Genomic DNA, 16,904 nt, shown 5'->3' with positions numbered 1-16,904 from the left:
ACTATAGAATTTCTGATGAGTATATGTTGTTGACATATTGTTGATCAAAAATGATGTAGAATTTCTGGAAAGCATACAGGGTTATTTGAAAAGTGTTTCTCAATGGAAAACCTGGATTAAGCTACTTGAACATTGAGCATCAAGATCTATAAGGATAGATCAAAAACGCTTAATAGTACTTTCAAATGAATACATACCGTGACAAGATTTTGAAGGAGTTCAAAATAGATCAGCAAAGAAGGAGTTCTTGGCTGTGTTACAAGGTGTGAGTATTGAGTAAGACTCAAGACCTGACCACGACAGAAGAGAGAGAAAGGACGAAGGTCGTCCCCTATGCTTTAGAGGTAGGCTCTACAGTATGCTATGCTGTGTACCGCACCTGAAGAGTGCCTTGCCATGAGTCAGTCAAGGGGTACAAGAGTGATCCAGGAATGGATCACATGACAGCGGTCGAACTTATCCTTAGTAACTAGTGGACTAAGGAATTTTCTTGATTATGGAGGTGGTAAAAGCGTTCGTCGTAAGGGGTTACGTCGATGCAAACTTTGACACTAATCCGGATGACTCTGAGTAGTAAACCGGATTCGTATAGTAGAGCAGTTATTTGGAATAGATCCAAGTAGCGCGTGGTAGCTGCATCTACAAGATGACATAGAGATTTGTAAAGCACACACGGATCTGGAAGGTTCAGACCCGTTGACTAGTAACCTCTCTCACAAGCGAGATATGAACAAACCCAATGGATGTTGGATTCATTACAATCATATAGTGATGTGAACTAGATTATGGACTCTAGTGCAAGTGGGAGACTGTTGGAAATATGCCCTAGAGGCAATAATAAAATGGTTATTATTATATTTCCTTGTTCATGATAATTGTCTATTGTTCATGCTATAATTGTATTAACTGGAAACCGTAATACATGTGTGAATACATAGACCACAACATGTCCCTAGTAAGCCTCTAGTTGACTAGCTCGTTGATCAATAGATGGTTATGGTTTCCTGACCATGGACATTGGATGTCATTGATAACGGGATCACATCATTAGGAGAATGATGTGATGGACAAGACCCAATCCTAAGCATAGCACAAGATCGTGTAGTTCGTTTGCTAAGAGCTTTTCTAATGTCAAGTATCATTTCCTTAGACCATGAGATTGTGCAACTCCCGGATACCGTAGGAATGCTTTGGGTGTACCAAATGTCACAACGTAACTGGGTGGCTATAAAGGTACACTACAGGTATCTCTGAAAGTGTTTGTTGGGTTGGTACGAATCGAGACTGGGATTTGTCACTCTGTATGACGGAGAGGTATCTCTGGGCCCACTCGGTAATGCATCATCATAATGAGCTCAATGTGACTAAGGAGTTAGCCACGGGATCATGCGTTACGGTACGAGTAAAGTGACTTGCCGGTAACGAGCGAGATTGAACGAGGTATTGGGATACCGACGATCGAATCTCGGGCAAGTAACATACCGATTGACAAAGGGAATTGAATACGGGATTGATTGAATCCTCGACATCGTGGTTCATCCGATGAGATCATCGAGGAGCATGTGGGAGCCAACATGGGTATCCAGATCCCGCTGTTGGTTATTGACCGGAGAGTCGTCTCGGTCATGTCTGCGTGTCTCCCGAACCCGTAGGGTCTACACACTTAAGGTTCGGTGAAGCTAGGGTTGTAGAGATATTAGTATGCGGTAACCCGAAAGTTGTTCGGAGTCCCGGATGAGATCCCGGACGTCACGAGGAGTTCCGGAATGGTCCGGAGGTAAAGATTTATATATGGGAAGTCTTGTTTTGGTCGCCGGAAAAGTTTCGCGCATTATCGGTATTGTACCGGGAGTGCCGAAAGGGGTCCGGGGGTCCACCAAGGGGGTCCACCTGCCCCGGGGGGGCACATGGGCTGTAGGGGTGTGCGCCTTGGCCTATATGGGCCAAGGGCACCAGCCCCAAGAGTCCCATGCGCCAAGAGATAAGGGAAACGGAGAGTCCTAAAGGGGGAAGGCACCTCCTAGGTGCCTTGGGGAGGATGGACTCCTCCCTGGCCGCACCCTTCCTTGGAGGAAGGGCCAAGGCTGCGCGCCCCCCTCTCCCTTGCCCCTATATATATGTGGGGAAGGGGAGGGCAGCAATACCCAAGCCCTGGCGCCTCCCTCTCCCTCCCGTGACACATCTCCCTCCTCCCGCAGCGCTTGGCGAAGCCCTGTTGGAATCCCGCTACTTCCACCACCACGCCGTCGTGCTGTTGGATCTCCATCAACCTCTCCTCCCCCCTTGCTGGATCAAGAAGGAGGAGACATCGCTGCTCCGTACGTGTGTTGAACGCGGAGGTGCCGTCCATTCGGCGCTGGGATCATCGGTGATTTGGATCACGACGAGTACGACTCCATCAACCCCGTTCTCTTGAACGCTTCCGCGCGCGATCTACAAGGGTATGTAGATCCACTCCTCCCTCGTTGCTAGATGACTCCATAGATTGATCTTGGTGACATGTAGGAAAATTTTGAATTATTGCTACGTTCCCCAACAGAAGGAACGTAACAATATGCTGTTTAGAAGTGTGACGCCGACCATTGATGGGTGGAGCCAGAGATTCAAAGGGGACTTTGGCATGATGAGACACAAGATCAAAGAGGCCTTAGTGCCATTTGTTGACCAGATTGTTGCTCTGCTCTAGCTTTACAACCTTATACCTTTGATGTATAGGGATACTCTAACTCCTCCTGTCTCTATGTAATCTACTCCCCATGTAATCTGGTGTCTTGAGATGTAATACAAAGTCAGTGGGGGGTTGCCCTCACTGTCCCAAGTTTTCAAAAAAAAAACAATATGTCTGAAATTGCTCTCAATGCTAGGAGGGACTTCAACAAGCCTTTCTTTTGCTAAAGTGGTGTTCACTTCTTGCTGGAACATCTGATTTATCAGGAATGCCAAAGTGTTTAGACACCTCCAGTCTAGCTTTAATCACTGGAGAAGGTCTTTCATCCATGATATATCTCTGCTCTCCTTTAGGATTAGGCCTAGGTTTAAAGAGGGCCTTGTGAGTTGGGTAACTTCCCTCCCCCCTGATGTACTCATGCTCTTTTTTAGCCTAGGATTTATTTTCTTTCCTTTGGGTTATCCTTCATAACCTTTGTACATATTGTAACCTTATGATGAATATAGAGCCAAGGCTGTGGGGGTTTTCCCTACAGTGACCAGTCAAAAAATAGATTCTACAAGAATAAAGTTGCGTAGTAGACATCACTCCCATCAGTCGCTTCTTCGGCGTCAATGTCCGGCGAACGGCTTCAACGGCTCCTACCCCGGCAACCATTCGTCAACGCTGTAGTGAGTGGCTGACAGGCATAACGGCAACCCGTGCCACGGCCAACAGCGGTGAGGCTAGTCCATAGGCCTGCTACAAGCCTCCAAAGGCGTGGGGTGAGCTATCACATGGAGAACACTGCTACGAGGCGGTTAGGTGGAGACTAGGGTGAACCAGCACACCTTTTCCCCAAGAGCATGACACCTCCTCCACGACATGTCATGGTAAAAGGAATGCACATGCATACCTACTTTGACAAGACGGGCATTTCCCCTACCCGGCAAGCGGTAGACCGACACATATCAAGGCATTTAATGATTTATTGTAATAGATGTAGCTTGGGTATTGTGGCAACTCCTTGAGACTATAAAAAGAGATCCATAGCCCCCTGAAAAAGGGTTCAGACTCGTCACGCTTAGACAGTCCACAGAGCTACTAGGACAAGAGCTACTCTGCCAAGAAGCAGCACCTCTTCTTCTCCATCATATAATCAATCCAAGCAGCAGAACGTAGGGTTTTACACCTTCGTGTTGCCTGAACCTGGGTAAAAATCACCATGTCATCACTTGTTTTGTGCTCATGAGTTAGGAGCAGATCGCGAGTGTTAGCCCTTCACCGAACAAACAAGGGGGCATCCCTCGTCGCCGAGTGCAGTGCTCGCGTGCATGACAGAATTACACCTCATTCTTCAGTTTTCCAAGGGATCAATCTTCAGCTAAATGGGCACTCTGCAATTTCAGACCACAACGGCCAAGGGGCATCTTCTGATCTAGGATGTCCAAGTTGCATCCAATGGCTCAAATTTAATTTCCTGATATAGAGCAATATCTTTCTTCACCATTCCCGCCTTTAATATTTATTACTGCATTTGCTTTACATGGTTGGACTACTTTTACGGTAACAGGGGATATAAAGCCATGTTAATTTTTTTTGCGAAGTAAGCCATGTTAAACTTTAAATTACTCGTTGTCCAAAAGATAAGAAAAAACTAAAATTCGTATTAATAGGCCAAAATCTCGTACACGATTAGTTACAAAAGCTCGACAAGCACTCATTTGGCAGTCGTGTAAACCAAAAAGCAATCAATAAATAAGAACACATTCCCTCAAATTCCCCAAAAAATAATTCTATCAAACTGGAGCTAGTAACCAATCTCAACATTGAAATATTGAAAAACTTGTATAAACAAGAAATCTCAAATATCCTGAGCAGGTGCTCAGGCTTTTTTTTCATTTTTACGAAAAAAGTAAAAGATTGACGTCAAATTTTTAGGCATTGCAAATCTGACATTTTTCATGACAATTTATATTGACGCGTTGATGATAATTTTATTTTGCAAGAATGGCAAAATTTCAACTAAACTTGCCAGCCTTAAAAAAGCATAATTTACCATGAAAAATATTCGATTTGCCATGGTAAAAAAATCTGGCATCAGATTTATAGTGGAGTCCTTTTTTTATCCCATACTAAACTCTGTGTACCACTTGAAACGAGTGGTTAGCTATCTCAAAAACAGTCAACAACAAATACTAAACTCTGTGTATCAAATATACCTAAAATGCTAAAAAAAATCCCAAAGATCCTCATGTGTTTTTGTTCTGAAATCATCATTCTCCAGGTGATTGGTTTCCTGTCAATTTCAACATGTAGGTCTCCAGCCAGCTTGAGTATATCCACCAAACTCCTAAAATAGTAGACACACAAATTCCATGCATATCCACATCTCGCATAAGGTAATTGGCTAAGCTAATTAAGAATTGCCATTACCACATTGCTTTCCAAGGAAAGATTTTAAAAGGACGGCCGTTACTCGTCACAATCTCAGCCGCCACAATTTTCAGTATAAAGCAAACCTGAATTCCAATATCACGATCCATCCATCATTCCCCCGAAAAGAAAACCTCAATTCGAAGGCTCGATCCAAAATCATCAATCAGCTTCCAAATTCGATCTTAAGAGCTCAGACGCACAAGGCGATCAATCTAATGGCGGCCGCCCGAGAAAGACGGCTGCCGCAGCTGCACCTCACGCTCGACGCCCCAACGTGGGCCTTCCGGTGCCCGGCCCCGGCGCCGGTCACCGCGGCGACGCCGTCCACCTCGGCGGCTCGGCCGGACGGCGAGTTCCGCCTGAGCGACTTTGACATGCTCAAAGTCCTTGGGCGCGGGAACGGCGGGACCGTCCATAAGGCCTCGCACCGCCGCACGTCGGCGCTGTACGCGCTCAAGATTATTCACCGCGGCCATCCCGGCGCCGACGAGGAGGTGGATGTTGTGCGCCGCGTCGACTCGCCGCACATCGTCCGGTGTCACTCGGTGCTCCCGACGCCGTCCGGCGACTCTGCCTTGCTCCTCGAGCTGATGGACGGCGGTTCGCTCGACTCGCTCGTCCGCGGCGGCCAGGGAGGCTTCCCGGAGGCGGCGCTGGCCGAGGTGGCGGCCCAGGCGCTGGCCGGCCTGGCGTACCTCCGCGCGCGCCGCGTGGTCCACCGGGACATGAAGCCGGCGAACCTCCTGGTCAACAGGGCCGGTCAGGTCAAAATCGGCGACTTCGGGATCGCCGAGGTCGTCTCCCGCGCCGGCAAGTACCGCGCGGCCTACGAGGGCACCGCCGCGTACATGAGCCCCGAGAGATTCGACACGGAGCGGCTGCACGAGGGCGAGGAGGACCGCGTCGACCCCTACGCCGCCGACGTGTGGGGGCTGGGCGTGACCGTCCTGGAGCTCCTCATGGGGCGCTACCCGCTGCTCCCCGCCGGGCAGGAGCTGACCTGGGCGGCGCTCATGTGCGCCATCTGCTTCGGTGAGCTCCCAGCACTTCCCGACGGCTCGGCGTCGCCGGAACTCCGGAGCTTCGTGTCCGCGTGCCTGCAGAAAGACCACCGGAAGCGTGCATCAGTTGCGGAGCTCGTCGCGCACCCGTTCGTCGCCGGGAGGGACGTGGCAGCGGCGAGACATGCGCTCCGGGAAGTGATCGCCCAGCGCGTTTAGATATTCAACTGTCCGTTCACAAACTGTAGCTAGACATTTGCACAGCTGCAGATACAGATAGTGGAAGAACTCAGGAATTTTAAATCGACCAGATAACAGTTTTGGTGTCTATCCGTTGCATTATTTCTGTCGACCAGATTACAGATCATCAATTTGACGTCGCTAACCAGGGAACGTCAGTTTTTAAAGCAATCCCAGTGGACGCTCTTAGGACCGTCAAATCCCGATCGAACGTATGGCAATTACTCTGCACAGCGTGGGCAATTTTCTGCCATTTATTTTGGTATCAGATGGCAATTTTTGCTTTAGAGCATTGCAAATCCCTTACAATAGCATGACAATTTTATCTGTTTTAGCATGATAATTCTGGGTGTTCACTGGAAATCTTAAAAATCTGACGTTAGTCTTTTGACATTTCCGAAGTTGTACTGAAACTTTAGAAAGGCAACTGCTCAACTTTCATCGCGGAAAAAAACCCACTCAACTACACATTTCAAAACCTAAAGCTGTACATATTTTCTAAATTGAAAATTAATTTAGTTTTGATAGGATCAAGATTCTAAATGTCACATCTTGAGGTACAACAAGTCCAACAATCACCCTACCATGTTTTGTTGTACCTTAAATATTGTCACACCCCCTCGCCTCCACACCCCAATAAACTTTTGAACATTCAAATCCTAGTCATTTTATCATTTTTTGGATAGGGTCTCGGTATGGGTTGATACTTTTAAAGAATTATTTCATTTCTTAGCAAACGGTCCAATTTATTAATTGATGTAATAACATACATCCAACCAAAAATAAAACATAAATACAGACAACAAAGCCTCTTGATTAAATTAGAATTTACATCAAAGTTCTTCCAATTCGTCATCTCCCGCTTTACATTCTGCATTTAAACATTCATACATACCTCTAGTGAACCAAGGAAGGCTAAACACGCAAAAGCTAGACTAACCGCTCAAGGTTTGAAATCTACATGTGACACCCAATCCAATATGTGAAAATCTAAGATTAGTGAGCACACTATGGCCAAGGACACATATTCACCCCTTGCAAGGTGGGCTACCAAACAATTGTTTTGTTCTCGTACTGCCATGGAAGAAGAACAAAGCATAAAAGAGCGATACAAGAAAATCATTTATCAAGTGTCGTACATCAACCCATTGAATCGGGATCCAGATTAGCGGGGCCAAACATCTCGTGCTCCCGGGTGTTGATTTCATTGGCTCGGAAGGATGACTCTCGCAACTCATTCCTTTGTTTATTTGCGCATATACTCCCCATTTCTCGACACCTTCCTCGTCACTTCATTTGATGTCCCCCCCTCCCTCCAAAATCGTATCTAGCAGCTACAGAAGCCATTGAAATACATCACTAGTGAGCACCACCTCCTAACCATATCATATTTTCCTTGTCATCGGACTTGATCGATGGTAATAACCATTACATCTGCCACCACCGAGAACCTACGTATTCCTAAGCTCTATTGATGAGCCACTTGCATCACCTCCTTAATCATCAAGACACCTGCCTTGTTCCCCTAACCACCTCTCTATTGCCACTCTATTGCCTACCCTCGTAGGATGTTTCTCTAAACGCAGCCGAAAACGACCACTCTAACACCTGCCATGAACCTTGCCAAACCCTAATGGATCTCAACAGTGAGGTACACTATCGTGTTATCAATGTGGCATGCTTTTCCGCATAGATGTGTTTGTCCTTGTACTATGACGGTCATTTATGGAGACTAACCATCTCATTATTACTACTTCTATCCGGGTCTATAAGTTGGACATGGTATTTAGGTCGTCAGTTTAATAAATAAAGAAATATATGTTATATGCTACTAAAAATATATCATCAGATTTCTTGTCGAATGAAGTTTCTAAACATTTATTTTTGGTGACATATTACATACATTTCATTATTCAAATCAAAGATCTAAAAATCCATGCCCGACTTGCATGACCGGATAGAGGGAGTAGTTTGTTTTAGATGGTACCATCTCACTAGTTACAAATACACTACTCCCCGAAAGTACATCTATGATGGACCCACACATTTGTCATTTTCGTGTACCCTGAAATTAACACCTTTCCTTATGAAAAAATTTAGGTACATGTCTTGGGTGTATATGTATTTGTGAACTTTTTATTGTTTTGTTGTTTTAAAATGCGTTTTTTTAAGAAAAAGAAGAAGTTAAGGGCCCCGAGTTCCTTTGGGCTCCCTTTTTCTTGATCGAGCACATTTTGCATCATTGGTGTACAATATTTCCAACTATATGAATGAAAACCTGTCGGGGGGATGAACCCCGGGCAGGCAACGGAACCCGGATCCTTTTCAAAAACAACAGGGCCAACATCGCCCCTCAAGCCGGCTCATGCTTGGCCGGGCCCTCAACCCGGCCAAACTCTCCAACCCGGCCGTACTCCTCAACCCGGCCCCAACGACCAGCTCAAGGCGGCCAAACCCGGCACACCTAGACTTCTCCAACAAGCCAGCTCCCCTTTGGCGTGTTCCCCAACCCGGCTTCGGGTCAGCTCCCGTCCCATCCAGGCCGTATGATGGGACGAGTCTCCATCCACCGATGACCGAGGCAACAGTGCCCCGCCCATGCCTCTGGTCAGCCGGGGCGTGGCTACAGTGCCCCACCTACCCGCTGACCAGGGCCGGCGTTGCAATAGTGCGCCCATCGTCACTGCTGACGCCAGCAAAGCGGCGACCTGACGGAGTGCCACTGTACCCGACTCAACCCGGCCACTCCCTGGCGATCGACAAGACGGCGAACAGTGCCCCTAGGCATGCGGGGCCCGCGCCCGGAGAACCCGTCGAGCCCTGACACCCGGCGGGTCCCCGCACCTGCTTCCCGGACAATGACAACCTGGCCCCACAGCTTTGTAACATTACCATTGTATCCCTGGGGGCTTGGTCTATAAAACCCCCCAGGAGCCCTCATGCATATGGGCAGGAAAGCAACTCTCGCACACGAGAACAATAGCGAACACCAGATCAGCTAGACTAGCCACGCCAGGAGAAGGAGCAGCCTAAGCCCTGGCCAGCCTCCCTTCTTCCTTGATACAGCTCTAGGAGCAACTCTGTACTGTCGCATATCAACCACACTCGGCAGGACTAGGGGTGTTATCTCTCCGGAGAGCCCCGAACCTGGGTATGTCTCGCATCCCATGCTCGCTCATGCCGACCTCGCCTCTGGAGCCCACTAGTGCCCTCGAGCCTCCTCCTATCTTTAGCCATCCCTTGGCATCTGCTGTGCGCCCACCACGACAGTTGGCGCCCACCATGGGGCAGCTCGAGGTCCTGGCCAGGAGCATGCTCCAGACGGGGCTCCCCTCCGACTCCGACGAGCCCGTCACGCTGGCGGACGACGTCATCGACGCGCTCGCCGCCTCCTTCGCCGCGCTACGCATCTCTGATGCACCCGCGACCGACGAGTACCCCAACGAGGTACTTGAATTTTCCGACTCCCCTCTCTCCCTCGGCGGCAGCGCTCCCGACGGAGGGACGGACCTCTGCGTGGAGGTCTTCGTCACCGACACCGGCGCCTTTTCCTCGTCGAGCGCGGCGAGGAACGCCGCCGAAGCCAAGGCCGTAGCGGATCGGGCCGGCTCGCCCAACCCGTTGCACGCCACGATGCAGAGTCTTCGCGTCCCCATCGACACTGACATCGACGCCTCCAACGTCGCCGAGGCCCGGATTCGGCTCGAGGAGGACCGCCAGCGCCTGCTGGACCTGACCGAGACGCTCGCCGCTACGCAGCGTCGCCTAGACTCAGCTCAGCTGGAGCACAACGCCGCCTACGGTTTCACGCCTACCGCGGCCGAGCCAAGCCGGGTCGACGTGCGTGCCCGGGGCGGCGCGGTCGGCCGCGCCTTCGGCGCCATCCCGCCCGTCTACGAGACGCCCGTGAAGAACATGTGTGTTGCCCAGGCGGCCGCAGTCAGCCTGGATCAGCTCGCGGGTGAGGAGCTGAAGGACCGCCTCAAGCGGGTGAACGACCTCCTCGACGCGGCCAACGCGCAGGAGGACCGCCTCAACCAACTCGCCAAGCTGGCGGGATCCGGCTCCGCCCGCGCCGACGGACCCGGCGATCATCAGCACACAACATCTTCGCCACCCGGCGAGGCGCACTCGGCCGCACCCGGACCCGGTGCAACCCCACCCCGACGACCGCCGGTGGCTTAGGCGACGAGCCGACCCTGGAAGACCGGCGCAGACCCGACCAACCCGGCTTCTGTCGACCCGGCCGCGTTCTCGCTGGCCGTGGAACGCGGAACTCCTGCGCCCGTTTTACAGTTAGCTGTGTGCATGTATGTATCGCTGCCTTTTGTAATCATATGAAAACTATGGAGTCCCTGAACGACGCTCAGGGGCTGCCCTTTTCCGACCAGGCTATTGTGTCTCCTACATTTGTGCATTATCATCCTCTTTGGACCAACCCGGCCACCAGTTCGACTCGCTCGACCCGGGGGCTGGCCGGCTTGGTCACCACCCGCCACTTGCCTTAGTGATTCCTGACGCATTAAGGTTGCCATGGCCCCCCACTTCACCCTAGGCCACAGAACCGGGTTCGGCTGTCGGCTGGCAAGCACAACGGGTCAAAGCACCAGCGCGCCACGAACGCTAAGTCAAGGACCGCCGGGTTACCCAACCCGGCCCCGCCACTTTTTAATTGCCGCACGGCCGGCTGCTCGCCATACGGCTTCGCCAGATTGCCGCCAGCTTGGCCCAGTGGGTGTTTCGCTCGCACTCAACGTTTCGAAGGCCTAAGTATCGCGCGCTCCTGTCAAAGGCCGAACTCCTTGTCACGGACCAGAGCCTCGGCCGTCAGACTCGTGGGGGGAGGCCCGAGAGGGGAAAGTCGCAAGAAAACGGCTCAAAAGACGAAAAGCAAGGGCGCAAATATTCACGAAATTTACACATCACAAGTTCAAATTTAAATAGGCCCAAGGCCAGAATTCATTACACCCAAGCACCCCTAGTGGGTGGGTGGACCTGCTACCTAACAGAGATTTGTACTATGTCAAAGCAGGGCAGCCTCAGGCATCTCCAGCACCGGGTCGCGCGGTAGATGGCTCCCCCTCGGTGGCCTCCGGGTTCACCGAAGTGCCGGTGTCCTCCTCGACACCCGCATCACGGTAGACGTCTGTCTCCTCGAAGCTGCCTTCCGGGTCGTCCAGAAGCAGGCCATAGTTGTCGGCAGGCACGACTCCACCATCCTCCGCCTGCTCCGACCGGAACTCGTCGTGGAAGGCGAACCCAGCGATGTAGCTGGCCCGGCCAGCGATCCGTCCGGCCTCCGCCTGCAGCTGGCTCTCCGAGCCGGCTCGCTGGCCATCAACGCATCCAGCGACAGGTCCGGATGCCAAGACATCGCAAACCGGAGCGCCATCTCGGCACCAGCACGAGCAGCAGAAACCCGCCAGTCGTGGAGCCGATCCGGCCCCGTCTCCAACCACCGCACCAGCCGCGCGAAGCTGTTCGGCGCAACGGAGCCCGGCCACAGGGCCACCATCATCGCCGCACCGGCCTCAGAGAGCCGCCCCATCTGCTCGCCCAAGACTCTCAGATGAGCCTTGGCGGCGGTCATGATTTTCGAGAAGGTCCAAGCCACCTGCGGGTCGGTCCCGGAGCCGACGACTCCCAGCGGGCCACGCTGAAAGCGGACGGCTTCCTCCGCCAGCTGGCGCGTCTTCGGGAAGGCCCCTGCCAGAAAGCGAAGAAAGTCAGAAAAAATCACCAAGGACAAGAAGCCGGGATCCCAACCCGGCAGAACCCAAGAAAAGCACTTATTGGAGAAGGGCTCTTCCAGGTGCTGCGCTTCGAGCAACGTACCGCGCCGCTCCCGGGCAATGGTGTGGTCACGCTCCTGCAGCGCCTTCTCCAAGTCGGCAACCTTGGCAAGGGCCGCCTTCAGCTCGACATCCTTGGCCTCGGTCGTCTTCTCGGCCTCCTCGCGGCGACGGGTTTCCCCCTGACGGGTCTCCTCCTCCACGGCCACCAGCGCCTTCAAGCGCTCCACCTCGGCCTGGAGCTGGCCCTTATCGTCGGCCAGCTTGCCGCGTTGCTGGTCGGCCTCGGTAAGGGCCTGCTGCGCCTCCACAACCTTGGCGGCCTCCGCCTTGAGGCTTTCCACCTCGGCCTCGAGACGGCTCTTGTCGCCCGCCAGCTGCTCCCGCAGCTGGCTGGCTTCATCAAGCGCCTGCCGGGCTCCCGTCGCCGCCGCCTTCGCCTCCACCACCTCGGCCCCAAGCCAGCCGGCGTCAGCAACAAGCCGGTCGTAATGGAAGCCGGCTCGGATCAGCCAGGTTCTCCAAGACAGCACCTCGGCTGCCAAAGAAAGATCCAGAAACAAATTACCAGTTTAAGATTCGACCCAACTGGTACGCAGTTGGCCCGAATCTCGGGGGCTACACCCAGTGGGTGCGCTAGCGCGCCCCCACTAAAAAAGGGCACGCAAAAGAAGAATACCTGCCGCAACGTGGAGCTCCTCCTCCTTGGCGGCGAGCTGCTCCTTGAGCTGCCGATGCTTGTCCAGGAGCCGGTTGAAGACGCTGACACGGTAGGAATCCAGTTGCTGCATCTCCGACACCCGCTGGCAGAGGTTGAGCACCTCCTGCGACGGGTGCTTGGGGTAATAACCCCAGTTCTGCTTCCCCCACGGCGGCGCGTTGATGAACGGCGGCAGGTTGATGTGGTCCGCGCCGAGATTACGGACGTAGAAGAAAGAATTCTGCCATTTCTTGGCAGAATCCTCCAGCGGCATCTTGGGGCAGTCCGCGCCCGACCGCTTGGTGATGACGGCGGCCCCGCAGTCGGACATCTCCCCGGCCCTCGGCCCCTGCAACTTCAAGGAAAAGAAGCGCACCCAGAGATCGATCGAAGGCTCGACCCCCAGGTACCCCTCGCAGAGGGTGACGAAGCCCGAAAGCTGCACGATGGCGGCCGCGCCAAGATGATGGGGCTGGAGCCCGAAGAACTCCAGGAAGTTGCGAAAGAAGGTGCTCGCGGGAAGGCCGAACCCGCGCTTGAAGTGTGCGTAGAAGACCACGCGCTCCGTGCCCTCGGGCCGCGGCTCCCGCTCGCCCTGCGGTAGGCGCGCGGCAACCTCCGTCTCCCCCGGCAAGCGCCTGGTGGTGCGGAGATAGGCGATGTCGTCCAGGGTGACGGTCGAGCCCATCCACGAGCCCGACGGCAGCGCCATCGACGAAGACGAAGAAAGAAAGGAAGAAGAACGGCGATGAAGCTCTGCTCGAAGCAATGGGTGTCGCAGCACGCGGCGGTCGCAAGAAGCATAGGAAGGATGAAGAGGCAGGGGAGTGCGAGCGAGAATGGTTTTCGCCGCTCCCCTCCCCCAATTTATAACCCGCGGTTCGAACGTGGGGAAGTGGGATCGTTTGCGCTCACCCGTTCCACTTCCCCGTAATAACTGCGCACGTACGCGCATAGTAACTGCCTGGAGAAGGACAACCGACTTGCGGACGCCGCAATAAATCCGCACGCGTGGGCCGAGGGCGCGTGGCAGCGGGCCCCAGCGCGTCGCCCCGTCTCATCACGCGCGTGGCCTGTCAGGCCCCTCCGGCTCCCAGGCACCACCTGCCGCCCGCGCGAAGCCCAAAAGATTGCCTCAAGATTCGACGGACCCTTCGGTTTCCCGCCCCAGCCGGGGTGCCGCGATTCGGCTTCCGAAAGCCGGCACACAGTGGGAGTTGCCGGACCCGGCGGTCACAAAATTCGCCTCCTCAAGGGGGGGGGCTGCGAAGGCCCTCCCATCCGAAGATGGCGGACCTTCACAGCTTCGGGGACTACTGTCGGGGGGATGAACCCCAGGCAGGCAATGGAACCCAGATCCTTTTAAAAAACAACGGGTCCAGCACCGCTCCTCAAGCCGGCTCGTGCTTGGCCGGGTCGCTCAACCCGGCCAAGCCCCTCGACCCGGCCAAACTCTCCAACCCGGCCGTACTGCTCAACCCGGCCCCAACGACCAGCTCAAGGCAGCCAAACCCGGCACACCTAGACTTCTCCAACAAGCCAGCTCCCCTTTGGCGTGTTCCCCAACCCGGCCTCGGGTCAGCTCCCGTCCCATCCAGGCCGTACAATGGGACGAGTCTCCATCCACCAATGACCGAGGCAACAGTGCCCCGCCCATGCCTCTGGTCAGCCGGGGCGTGGCAACAGTGCCCCACCTACCCACTGACCAGGGCCGGCGTGGCAACAGTGCGCCCATCGTCACTGCTGACGTCAGCAAGCGGCGACCTGACGGAGCGCCACTGTACCCGACTCAACCCGGCCACTCCGTGACGATCGACAAGACGGCGAACAGTGCCCCTAGGTATACGGGGCCGGCGCCCTGAGAACCCGGCGAGCCCTGACACCCGGCGGGTCCCAGCACCGGCTTCCCGGACGATGACAACCCGGCCCCACGGCTTTGTAACATTACCATTGTATCCCTGGGGGGTTGGTCTATAAAACCCCCCAGGAGCCCTCATGCATACGGGCAGGCAAGCAACTCTCGCACACGAGAACAATAGCGAACACCAGATCAGCTAGACTAGCCACACCAGGAGAAGGAGTAGCCTAAGCCCGGGCCAGCCTCCCTTCTTCCTCGATACAGCTCTAGGAGCAACTGTGTACTGTCGCATATCAACCACACTCTGCAGGACTAGGGGTGTTATCTCTCCGAAGAGCCCCAAACCTGGGTATGTCTTGCGTCCCACGCTCGCTCATGCCGACCTCGCCTCTGGAGCCCACCAGTGCCCTCGAGCCTCCTCCTATCTTAGGTGACGCGTGAGTGCAAGTATCTCGCGAGTTCATATATGTTATGATATTTTTTGTATTACTTGGAGAGGAAAGTATCGCGATAAAGGATGGGTCGGAGATTTGTTTTTGGGAAGATATCTGGCTAGGCAATGCCAGTCTCCCAGAACAATATCCAGCCTTATACAACATTGTTCGCGATAAGAATAATACTATTGCACAAGTGCTCAGTTCATCCCCGCCGAATATTTCGTTCAGGCAGGATTTGATTGGCCCCTGACTTGTGTCATAGCATAATCTTTTATCCCGACTAGATTCGATTAACCTGACACAAGATCGGAATGTGTTTCGCTGGAACCTTACTACATCAGGGTCCTTCACTGTAGACTCTATGTATCATGCGCTCACACATTCTGAGGTACCAGTGAGTAATAACAAGAAAATTTGGAAGTCCAAGATTCCACTAAAAGTAAAAAAATTCATGTGGTATCTTTGTGCTAACCAAAGACAATCTCGCACGGCGCAACTGGCAAGGGAGTAAGAAGTGTTGTTTTTGTACTCATGACGAGACAATCAAACACCTCCTTTTCCGATGCAAGTTTGCATGTTCTACGTGGTCAATCATCCAAATAGCGTCAAATTTGTATGCGCCCACAAGTGTTGCCAATATTTTTGGTCATTGGTTGGACGGTATTTCAAATAGGTTCAAAACACTAATAAGGGTGGGAGTGTATGCCCTTAATTTGGTCGCTTCGGCTATGTAGAAATGATTTGGTTTTTAACGAAAAAAAAGCTTCCCCTCTACAGGCACTAGTACAAAACAGGGCTTTCGTCACAGGGCAATATTCACATTAGTCCCGGTTCAGTCACGAACCGGGGCTAATGTGAGCATTGGTCCCGGTTCGTGCGGCTAAGGCATTAGTCCCGGTTCACCTGGGCCCTTTAGTCCCGGTTGGTGCCACGAACCGGGACTAAAGGGTGCGATGCCCATTAGTACCGGTTGGTGGCACCAACCGGGACTAAAGGTTAGTCCTTTAGTCCCGGTTGTTGCCACCAACCGGTACTAATGGGCTTTGAGGCATTAGTACCGGTTCATGGCACGAACTGGTACTAAAGGGCCCATCAAACTCTACCCCCCCGGGTGGACCGCCTTTTCAGTTTTAGAAAAAACAAAAGAAAATGATGGAAATGTCAAAAAAATAAAATAAAATAAGTTTCCCATGTGATATGTGGTCTAGTTGTTGGGAAAATTAACAAATATGAATTTCGATTTATTTGCAAAATCTCTCTGGAATTTCTTAAAATGGGCATAACTTTTGCATACGAACTCGGATGAAAAAGTTTTTTATATGAAAAATCATCTACTCGAAAAGTTACATCCGAATTTAACTAGGGGAACCCTGTTAAACATTTTCAAAATCCTCAAAAACCTAACAGAAAAAAAGATACGGGGCTTTTAAGATCTGGAGAGGCAAAAAAATTCAAAAAATTCAAATTGTGGTCAAACTGTGGTCAAACAATGGTCAAACTAATTATTCTAGAATATTAGTGTTACTAAATAATTATTTCAGTTTTTTTGAATTTTGGTCAAATCTGGTCAAACTGTGGTCAAACTAACTATTCCAGAAATATTAGTGTTACTAAATAATTATTGTTTTTTAAAACAATAGTTTCAAACTCAAACAGTGAAATGTGTCACTTCATGCTCAAGCTAAATTCCTGAGGGTTAATAGAATTGACATCTTACTATTGTCAGGAAAACAACAAGTGCAGACTTGGAAACGAGGGAGAATAGAACCCGGAAGTTAAGCGTGCTCAGG

The 16,904-nt window shown here is 52.2% G+C and overlaps 1 protein-coding gene across 1 annotated transcript; it reads left to right on the top strand.

The window, feature by feature from the left end:
- Positions 1-5,013: 5,013 nt before the first annotated feature.
- LOC123099485 (mitogen-activated protein kinase kinase 9-like) lies at positions 5,014-6,306 on the top strand. The gene has a single exon (XM_044521634.1). It carries the CDS (start codon positions 5,302-5,304, stop codon positions 6,304-6,306), a length of 1,005 nt encoding a protein of 334 aa, XP_044377569.1. The 5' UTR covers positions 5,014-5,301.
- Positions 6,307-16,904: the final 10,598 nt, after the last annotated feature.

The sequence above is a fragment of the Triticum aestivum genome, chromosome 4D (assembly GCF_018294505.1).
Source record: "Triticum aestivum cultivar Chinese Spring chromosome 4D, IWGSC CS RefSeq v2.1, whole genome shotgun sequence".
Taxonomy (NCBI): Eukaryota; Viridiplantae; Streptophyta; class Magnoliopsida; order Poales; family Poaceae; genus Triticum; species Triticum aestivum.
Note: the sequence above shows the minus strand (reverse complement) of the source record. Positions and strands in the feature narration are given on the sequence as shown.

What these genes read in the sequence shown, in the direction of transcription:
- LOC123099485 (XM_044521634.1), top strand. Translation starts at nt 5,302, where the DNA reads ATGGCGGCCGCCCGAGAAAGACGGCTGCCGCAGCTGCACCTCACGCTC.